General features: G+C 42.9%; 5 protein-coding genes across 5 annotated transcripts; 1 reads left to right on the forward strand and 4 right to left on the reverse strand.

Moving 5' to 3' along the window:
• Nucleotides 1-312: 312 nt before the first annotated feature.
• DI09_20p270 (uncharacterized protein) lies at nt 313-2,159 on the reverse strand (the record flags this gene model as incomplete). Its single annotated transcript, XM_013383083.1, has 3 exons — nt 313-833; nt 863-1,730; nt 1,761-2,159. 3 exons carry the CDS (start codon nt 2,157-2,159, stop codon nt 313-315), a joined length of 1,788 nt encoding a protein of 595 aa, XP_013238537.1.
• Nucleotides 2,160-2,322: 163 nt separating this feature from the next.
• DI09_20p280 (putative ubiquitin domain-containing protein) lies at nt 2,323-3,274 on the reverse strand (the record flags this gene model as incomplete). Its single annotated transcript, XM_013383084.1, has 3 exons — nt 2,323-2,543; nt 2,727-2,936; nt 2,980-3,274. 3 exons carry the CDS (start codon nt 3,272-3,274, stop codon nt 2,323-2,325), a joined length of 726 nt encoding a protein of 241 aa, XP_013238538.1.
• Nucleotides 3,275-3,336: 62 nt separating this feature from the next.
• On the forward strand, nt 3,337-5,146 carry DI09_20p290 (uncharacterized protein; the record flags this gene model as incomplete). Its single annotated transcript, XM_013383085.1, has 2 exons — nt 3,337-3,951; nt 3,986-5,146. The coding sequence occupies 2 exons, from the start codon at nt 3,337-3,339 to the stop codon at nt 5,144-5,146; spliced, it is 1,776 nt and encodes a 591-aa protein (XP_013238539.1).
• A 201-nt stretch (nt 5,147-5,347) lies between these two features.
• Nucleotides 5,348-7,872, reverse strand: DI09_20p300 (G-protein-coupled receptor family 3 protein 12; the record flags this gene model as incomplete). Its single annotated transcript, XM_013383086.1, has 5 exons — nt 5,348-6,667; nt 6,705-6,961; nt 7,033-7,500; nt 7,563-7,739; nt 7,785-7,872. The coding sequence occupies 5 exons, from the start codon at nt 7,870-7,872 to the stop codon at nt 5,348-5,350; spliced, it is 2,310 nt and encodes a 769-aa protein (XP_013238540.1).
• Nucleotides 7,873-8,056: 184 nt separating this feature from the next.
• On the reverse strand, nt 8,057-8,676 carry DI09_20p310 (alpha component of sulfite reductase (NADPH) flavoprotein; the record flags this gene model as incomplete). The annotated part of the gene is made up of 2 exons (XM_013383087.1): nt 8,057-8,628; nt 8,658-8,676. 2 exons carry the CDS (start codon nt 8,674-8,676, stop codon nt 8,057-8,059), a joined length of 591 nt encoding a protein of 196 aa, XP_013238541.1.
• Nucleotides 8,677-9,410: the final 734 nt, after the last annotated feature.

The following is a 9,410-nucleotide window of genomic DNA, read 5'->3' on the forward strand; positions in this document are numbered from 1 at the left end:
AATCAACGTAAAATATTTACAGCGATGCCCCCCCCCCGCCCAAGACAACTAATTTATCGCTGCTCAAATTGGAATCGGATTTTGGCCAATTGTGGTGGAAATTGTGTTGAATTCAAGAAAACGGCGTGGATTTCAGAGTTCCACGGCCACCATTTCACACAGGCAGCCTCAACGTAACAGTTTATAGGCGAATGAAAAAGATGCGCCGCTGATGTGAAAATGTCCTCTTTCCGTATCTGTTCCAAGCAATATGTTGCCCTTTAAAACCTGCCTCTCGACACTTTTATTTCATACACATATTTAGATGGTGCGTCAATGGTGGCGTTTTTTTACATACTGTCTTCTAATATCACTTAAATACGCACCCTTCAGATCTAGTGACTTTGAATCTCCTGGGTCAAGCCAGAATTTTAAACTATTTGAACGCGAGGATTTCGTATGCATTGACGCAAAAATTGAGCCAAAGATATCAAATCCGGTTGGGTTTTTACAAGATGAGGCACCGCCATGCAGCTGCCCGACAATCAATCCATCCTCGTTGAAAAGCGGAGCGCCAGAGGAGCCAGGCTCGGTAACGCCTTTACTCCATCTGCTGACCTTCCAGTGGTAGTTTAGTGGACATTCGTTCCAGCAACTCAAATAAATTTTATCAGGTTGACCGGAATCAGGTGTCACTATGGAGATTTTTTTCACATCTCCGGAAGGATGGTGGATACAAGCGGCGGATTTGGGAGCGATTTGAGAGGCCGACCATCCTGCCAGGAACACGCGATATTTTGAGGGGATGCGCTCTTGAACCTCGAAAAGTGCAAAATCGGACTCTTTGGAACGAGCTAATGGGGGTCAAAATGTAGCCACTTACCTAGCAGCTTTAGCCCTTGTACGGTCTGCGTTAGGGGCCAATCCCTTGGCGTGTTCACACACACTTTGGATTGGTAGTTAAACCCAAGAATATTGTAGCGAAAGTCCGAATTAAACTCGTTCACACAATGGTCTGCGGTCAGAAAAAGCTGCCGACCATCGAGATTCCGATTGTTGATCATGGATCCACTGCAAAATTTCTGCCCATTTGAGGTCATCACGATGGCTACCGACTTTGCTTGGTCAAGAAGCTTGCTGCACTCTGAGCAAGCTGGAGCATTAACGTTACAAATGCCTGCCCTTGTGCCGTTTAAATTATCGGCTAGCTGCTCTTGAAATGATTCGTTATTTTCTTCATTAGAAAATTGGGAAGAAATGGCCTCGCATTGGGCCTCGAATTCTGGCCGATCGTCCAAATAGGTGGAAATTGAGCGAAATCCATGCACGACGGAGAAAATGTGCAAAATTGGGTCTTCCTTGACAAACTCTGGAGAATAATACTCGATGAGCAAGAAGGATCCCGGAAGCGGAGTGGTGGCGAATTTCATGTGTTCCTTGTTGTTTACAGCGGCCGTGTATGCACCCAGCATTGCGGTTTTTCCGTGGATGTAAAGCTCGCTTCCCTCTGGAAGCCAGAAACGGTCAAAAAGAAGATTCAGCGAAAGCGCCGTTGGCGACTTGATACCGAGCTTGAGAATGCGCCCCAGCCCATTCTTCAATGTGTACCACGTGCCTTTTGCAACAATGTCAATGTCCACCGTGATGCCTCTTCCAAAGGCAAACGAGCCGGAGTGGATGGCCAATTGTCCCATCAATGCAGCATTAAGAGTTCCCGCTGATGCGTCTGCGTCTTCGGGACGTTTCTCGCCCTCATTGAACATGCTGGTGATGTTTTTTACCAAAGCATCCTCAGGCATTTCTGGCGGCTTGAACGCGCCATATGCATTCGCAAGCTCTACATCGTCGTTGCGAGATTCATTATTTGGCAAATATTTATCTTCTTGATCTCCAGAATGTTGCCCTTCATTTTCGCCATTAGGAGGATGATAATTGATGGGATCAAAGCCGGCATAAAAAAATTTGCTTCGGCTGTTTTCCTGCAGAAGAGTCTGCAACATCAACGCGCAATTATCAAGCTTTGGAAGCTGAATAATCGAAAGTAGTTGATTATCGATGTCTACGTGCTGCGAATCCCTTAGCGATTTTTTTAGAACTTGTAGCCTTCCCGGCCGCTGCGCTTGTCCATTTGCAATCGATGCTGCGACAAAGAAAAGCAAAACGTACGAAAGAAGAAGCATCCGGAAATGCTATATGGCGCATCTGAAGACCTTATATTAATGGTTTTTTTTTTGTTGTTAAAATCATAATTTGCGATCACGTAAATATTATTGACATTGATGATTTTCATGTTGTGTGGAACAGAAAATAAATTCCCAGATTTGCAATTCACCAGAGAGGTCTTTATTTTGGCTGGGATAATATAAATTCAATTGCTGCCTCCACGTGACCACCGGTAGCCAAAAGTGCTCGTATATTCATTGATGCATCGTGGAATCCCATATCAGCAAGCTGGGCGAGCTGCACTTGGAATCGCTCTTCGGGAGGAGGAAGTGCCGGCGAAGAGAGCATTGGGGCGGCGAACGCCGGGCTCCCGGCGCTTTGGGCAGTGGATGGGACACCACCTATGTCATCATAAAATCGCATCAATACGGCTACCAGCGGGGTTCGAAAATGCTGACATCATTTGCTGCATCAGGGCCGGGTCGCTAAAGGCTTGCATTGCTGCCTGCATGGCCGCTGGGTTTTGTAAAAACGCGTTATTTCCTAAACATGATGATGATGATCAGGGGAATACACCATCTTACCCGGTTGTTGGCCTCGCATTGCCATGTTCAGGAGATCCGGGTTAGATGCAAGTAGCTGGGTTGTTTGGCGCAGAAGCTCTGGATTGGATAGCATTGCTTGCATTATTGCAGGATTCAACGAAGAGGCTGCAGATGAAAAGTCTCCTGCTCCGCCCATAAATTCGGATCCAAACATTCCAGGAAAGGATGGGGCTCCAGGATTTGGAGCTACTACGTAACAATTACTACCATAAAAGGTTACCGGAAGGCTCACTTGCCAAAGAAGTTGGTTGTGAGGAAGCTGGAATCTGCGCAGCTGTTTGAGACGACGTAGAAGCACCTGATGTAGGGATACTTTTTACAAGGTGAATGGTGGCATCCTCGGCTACGCCAATCGAACCAAGAGTGTCTGAATCTTTCAATACTCTTCCGGAGAATATAAGACGCTGAGAGGAAGCGGGGATCTTCATTTGCTCGTCAATCTTGGCTTTGAGCTCGCAAACACTGGTCGACGCTTCGACTACAAATGCTCGTTTAGCTTCAGAGGAAGACTTTATGAAGATTTGCATATTAGCAATTAAAATTAAAATTTATCTTTGGGGTTTATATTTTTTCCATACATTTATTAAAAATGCCGCCTCGTCATCAGGACGAGCGAGTGGTTTCCCTCGATGACGAGCTAATTTCCATGATGGAATCGGAGGCTCCCCAACTCGAAAAAAAACGGGTTCAGCAAAAAAGACCAAACAAAAAAAGCAAAGTCGTCAACAAACCAGACGAAATTAAGATTCCTCTGCATCCAAAGCAAGTCCCAGAAAACCTGCCTGAACAATGGACATGTTACAATCTCAATCGTGCCTTGTTATTGTCTTTAGAGGCCCTTGGTCTTGGCTTTCCAACTCAAATCCAAAAGCTTGTTCTGACGGAAAGTTCCCGATGCCAAGTTGGCACTCTTCCGGACGTAATCGCTTCGGCGCCTACTGGCTCCGGAAAAACTCTTGCTTTTCTTTTGCCATTACTGAATGCTATTTTATCTCCCATTGGGTCGCGATCTTCGCAAACGTCGCCTTCTGAATTGTACATGTCTACCTGTGCTTCAGATTTGGAGGGCTCTGAAGGGCCTAACTCTGGCCTCTTGAAAAACAATGTAGAGCCCATCTCTGCATTAATCTTGGTACCAACAAGAGAGCTTGCATTTCAAATACATTCCGTTGCATTGGACTTGGTTAAGGGCTCAAATATCAGGGTACCAATTTCTTGTCGTTCATATTCATCATTAGGTAGCCCTTCTGACGGGCGGGATTTCCGTTCAAAAGCAACATCGAATTTTATCTAAAAAAGTAGATGTGCTTATTTCTACCTCCGGTCGCCTTTGGAGTCACGCTAATGATGAAGAGCACGTCTCTCTTAAAATAAAAGAGCGACTTTCGGCGCTATCGTTTCTTGTCATTGATGAGATTGATCGGATGACTGAGGGTTGCGGTCGGTTTAAAGAATTGGAGTCAATTTTAGCACTTCTTAACCCTATTGCAACGATGGTTTTCTCCGCAACTTTCGATAACTTGAAAAGTTCCGCCTTGTTTAGCAAAATCCCCTTTCCCTCAAAGGCACCGCTTTTTTTGTCCACATCCACCGCGGAGATGAAAAAAACCCCGCTCTCCGGTCTAGCTTCCAATGTTTCGGTGCTCAAGCTTCGATGCTGTATCCGCGATAAAGACGCCTGTCTGGTTGCCCTGCTAGAGAAGCCACCTGTTGTCCCAACAATTGTGTTTGTCAATTCAATTGCAATGATAAGGCGTTTATGCTCACTTTTGCGCCTTTTGGGGATCAATGCATTGCCGCTACATAGCCAAATGCCTCAAAGGCAACGTTTGAAAAACATCGATCGCATCAAGTCCGCACTCAATGCCGACAAAAGCCCAATCCTGCTTGCAACGGATGCTGTTGGTCGAGGCATTGACATTCCTCATGTTTCGAGAATTATCCATTTCCAGGTCCCTCCAACCCTTAGCCAATTTATCCATCGGAGCGGTCGAACAGGAAGAGCTGATGCATGTGGTGTATCCTACCTCTTGATTGCACCAGATGATCATCAAGCATCGGCATCTCTTTTGAAGGCTGCAAAAGCCCTCATTAAAGAGGATCCGCAGTTAGAAAATCTTTTATGGGATCCAAATGTTTTATCCAAAATCAAGGAGCGTCTTGAAATTGCTACACTCGTTGATTCTTTTGAACATAAAAACAGGAAAGTCCAATCCGATAAGACATCAGCCTTATTCCTTGATGAAGACGAGTCTTCAGTACAGCATAGCGCGAACAAGAGACAAAATCTTCAAGGAGCCATGCCGTATGATGAAGATGCTGTCGTTGAGCAGCAGATCGCCTTGTCGAAATTGTCGAAAATGAAAAAATTGCTTGTTAAATTAAATGCTAAACACTAACGCGCCATATTTGAAGTATTAAGATTTCTTTTCACGTGTATAGGAAACTAGATCCCAAAAAAATCCAACCTTAGCCTTATTTGATTTCAAAGCCATCTGTCGCAGGATCGATATGCAATGGGTATCTTTTTGAAGGTTCTTTGCACATTTATTGGGCAGATTTATTTGTTAAAAATCATTTTCTAAATGGTAAAATTTACACTAAAGGTCTTGATCCATCCATAGGGACCTGGTAATAAACAGAGAGTCATATTCCTCCCATTCCCGCCCATTGTTACTTTCAGAATCTGATTCAACATCCGTAATTAAAGAATCAAAGGAGGCATTCATTTGATCTATGATCGCCGTACGCGTGTTATTAAGTTTGGCCAGCTCGATATCCTTATAAATGATGTAGAACTTTGGGAGAAATAGAGCACATAGGGTGACAAGCATAGCCACTAGGTTGCTGATTGTAAGCTCAAAATATCGAGCACGCTCCGAATATTTGTAATCGCCAGACACAGCATAAAGGGGCAGCGAAATGATAAGAAGAGCCATGTAGGTGTATATCGTGATCGCAATATATATACTCTCGTTAAAGGCCGAGTCTACATTTCTTGTCAAATAAGCTATGACTCCGAGAGATATCAAAAGTATCCCCATACACACGAAAGATAGAGCGAGACAAACAGTTACAAGGGTATTATCTTTTGCTGAACACACACGGAAAGATATAAGGGAATCGGTTTTTGAAGTTATTATACGTGAGATGTTTTCGCTCGAAAAGGTAATGATCAAAAGAAAAATCGACAACACAAGGATGAGCGTACCTGAAAAAACCAAAAGATCTCTATCCTGGATTACGGGGGTAGATAACCTGGCGTTGGAAAAGATCTTGAAAATCCTGTACGTTTTTGCAAGGATGTTCCCTAAGATGAGGCCAAAGCCGAGAAGAAAAAACCAAAGCATCATGATGCAAGTAAACCTTGTCGATTGAATACTTCGAAATATATTTCCGCCTAAGCAAAGTATTACGCCAATCAAGATTAGGATACAAAACAGCGGAGAAGATTTTTTAATCGGAGGCTTTTCTCTATAATAGCAAATCAAGCCAATAAAGATCAGGCTAATAATGATAAAAAAGATCGAAATTGAGGTTATAACTATCCCGCCAACGTAATCGAGAGTGATAACTTCTGGAATGATCGCGGACACGGGAATGGCTTTGCCACCGCGAAAGTTCAAGGCGCTATAATTAATTGTGGCAATTCCGTCTTTATATAGACCTATCTGAGTTTCCTCTGGTAAACCAACAAATTGGAGATAGGATATTGATGGATTTACAGGGCTGTTGTTGGGAATCGAAATCGAGCCCAGGGCTCTTTCAATTGTCAACTTTCTGATTTCATCCAAGATGTTTACTCCAGTAATTGCGGAGCAATCAAATGAAGTCTCAATTCCAGAATCGCAATCACGAATCATACCATCCAATGCAAGAGCAATCGCATAAATAGAGTCAAGAATTAGACTTGATACGGCCTATTTTGTGGTTAATTAACTGATTTAGCAATCCTACTGATGCTGGGGTTTCAAAAAACGTTTCGTTTCCAATGCAGGCGCATTGGGCAGGAAACACTCTGCTGGGAGGTGCGTCTAAACATATGGTAATTCCTTTAGTATCGGAAGAGCCTTGAAGCCCAGTATAGATGCATCTAAAGGCTAGTTCAAAATAAGTGGACAATAGCTTAGAATATGAAGGCTCCTTAGACAATGTCTCATAACAAGCTTCGATAAATTTAGTTTCAGCAATTTTTGGAGATATGCTAATGGATCCTATAATTAATAGCTAAATCTACCAAGCATATAAGATTGTGGAAACGACATCAGCGAGTATGGCAATAGACTGAAAACGTTGACGAAAGATGTCGAAGCCAGCACAAAAGTCACGTCCCTAAGCGGTGGATATTCGTAAAATAGCTCGAAAACGGTCACCGTTGTCGAGGTAGAGGTAAATAATATAATTATCTTTACATCGGCAGGAATTGCAAGAAGACATTCGGCAATTCTTTTGATGATTGGCCTCGAGCTATTATAGTCAGAGGGCCTGAAATCCAAGGGCAAAATTTGCGAACAAACAACTCTGATGTCGTTGCTTGCAGCCAGCTTGGAAAATATGCCTTTGACCTCATTGCCATACAAATAATCTCCGTAAAGAGCCGAAACTAGGGTCCAATTCATAGCCTTTAAAAGCTGGACAACAGAGTTTGCAACATCAAATCCATCTGGATTAAATCGAATGTAATTGGGCGAAGTGGTTGCAGAGCTCGGGGAAGTAAAGTCGATGTACCCAATCTTATAGTTTTGCAAGAACACTAAGCTTAATGCAGATTGGAATGCAGATCCAGTGCCTTAAAATAAACTGTCATTGGATTACCTAAAACGAGCGTCACATCCTTCTTTAGAATGTAGGAGATGCATGATGTTATAGCCCCAGTGTCGGAAAAGATGGGATCAATATCTTCATAGATAAGCGTCAAGTTTGGAATTATGGAAATGTTTCTGTTGATGTAATTGACACCGCAAACGAACGCAATTGTCTCTTGAATGCCTTCTGAAGAAAAGAAATCAGACACATCCAAGCTTTGCGGGAACATACCCCCAATTTTAAAGATCTTGTCCTTTTTCGCGTTGAAGATTGCAGGTTTTGAGAAATAGGAAGAATCACCATACGAATTTGTGGCCATCGCTGAAGCTTGCCAAATGTGGCACAGTAAGAGTGCTAACGGCCACAGTGAATGGAGCATAGCTGGTAAAATGACCATATGATGAAAGAGCAGTTTTTTAATACGTGTAAACCTTAGCGCGCCAAAACATTTATTAGCCCTACACTTGACACTTTTCTGAGTTGAAACCAAAATTACGGGTCATTTAAATATTAGCACCCAATTGGGAACTCCAAACGTCTTCCAGGTACCTTTTCTCCCCAATTAACGATTCAAACCTTGCCGTTGCATCCTGCTTTTGCAGTTTAAAATGTGTTTGCAACATCTGGATCCATGTTTCGGCCACGGCTTTGCTCATTCTTTCAGCATCCCCACTCACCAGAATATGGGCGTTTTTCTCTAGCAAGGGTAACACCATTTCCGATTCCTTGAGCAGTCTATCCTGAACATACTCTTTGGGAATTTTTTGAGAAAAACAAGGAAAAAACGACGTTATCGTTCCATTGCAAACATACGAATTTAAAAGGGACAAATATGGCGCTTCATCCTCTGACCTGCATCCATAAAAAAGCAGCACCTCGCCAACGGCACCACTATTGACCGGCTTTGTTCTTCTGGCATTCTTTCTAAACTCACGCTCTTTTAAAAATCCAATAAACGGAGCAATCCCAGAACCATTCGCTATAAGTATCAGCGGAGTGGCTTGATCTCTCGGTGGTTTGAATGAAGACCGATGAATAAAAATGCGAATTCTATCACCGACATGACACTCATTCGCTTTCAATAAAAAAGCTATAAAGAATTACCCAAATAAGAAGATGTCATCCCGGAGACTTCCTTTCCACAGGCAGCAGTATAGCTCAGATAAGAAAGGAGCAGCTGAATTTCATTGTTTTCGATCTATGCTGGTTAATGGAGCCAAAAAACCAATGGACATGAGGCAATAGAATAAAACCGGTAGGAAATTTTTTGGAAAACCTCCGGTATGACTTCGATGCTTAATTCAATTGATGGGAATTTCTTTATAAGCTCAAGAACGGTCACGCGGCTGGCCTTAATTTGACTCAGATATGTTTCCTGCAAAAAGAAGGGCATAACATACCTTTGACAATGAAATTTCCTTCAAGGCTTTTTTTTCCTCGCCATCGCTTGCAAGCTGTGAAAAAATTTTAATTGAATATATGCAAGCAGCTGCAGAGAGGTCAAAATAGGAGGTAAATAAATTTCTAGGAGTGCCTTTAATGGCCTTATTTCCAGAGGAACACAGAAAGGATAAAACAACAGATTCCGCCGTTTCTTTGAGATTAAATATTGACAGAGCCTCTTGTACCTGACTGGGCTTATTTTCAGGAAATATGCCAACATGGTCTCCCGGTCGATAATGTATGTTTGAATCGCCCAATCCTAGCGTCAAAGAATAATATTTGGATATTTGGGTCTTCTGAAGCAAAGCGGCATTAAATGGGGTTTCTGCAGTGTATTTTTTAGTAGGAGATGATGGCACGGTAGTTTTGATGGCCCCACTATGCATGGTAGAAGACGTCATTGTAAAGAAATAA

This window comes from Mitosporidium daphniae, assembly GCF_000760515.2.
Source record: "Mitosporidium daphniae strain UGP3 chromosome Unknown contig-20, whole genome shotgun sequence".
Taxonomy (NCBI): Eukaryota; Fungi; Microsporidia; genus Mitosporidium; species Mitosporidium daphniae.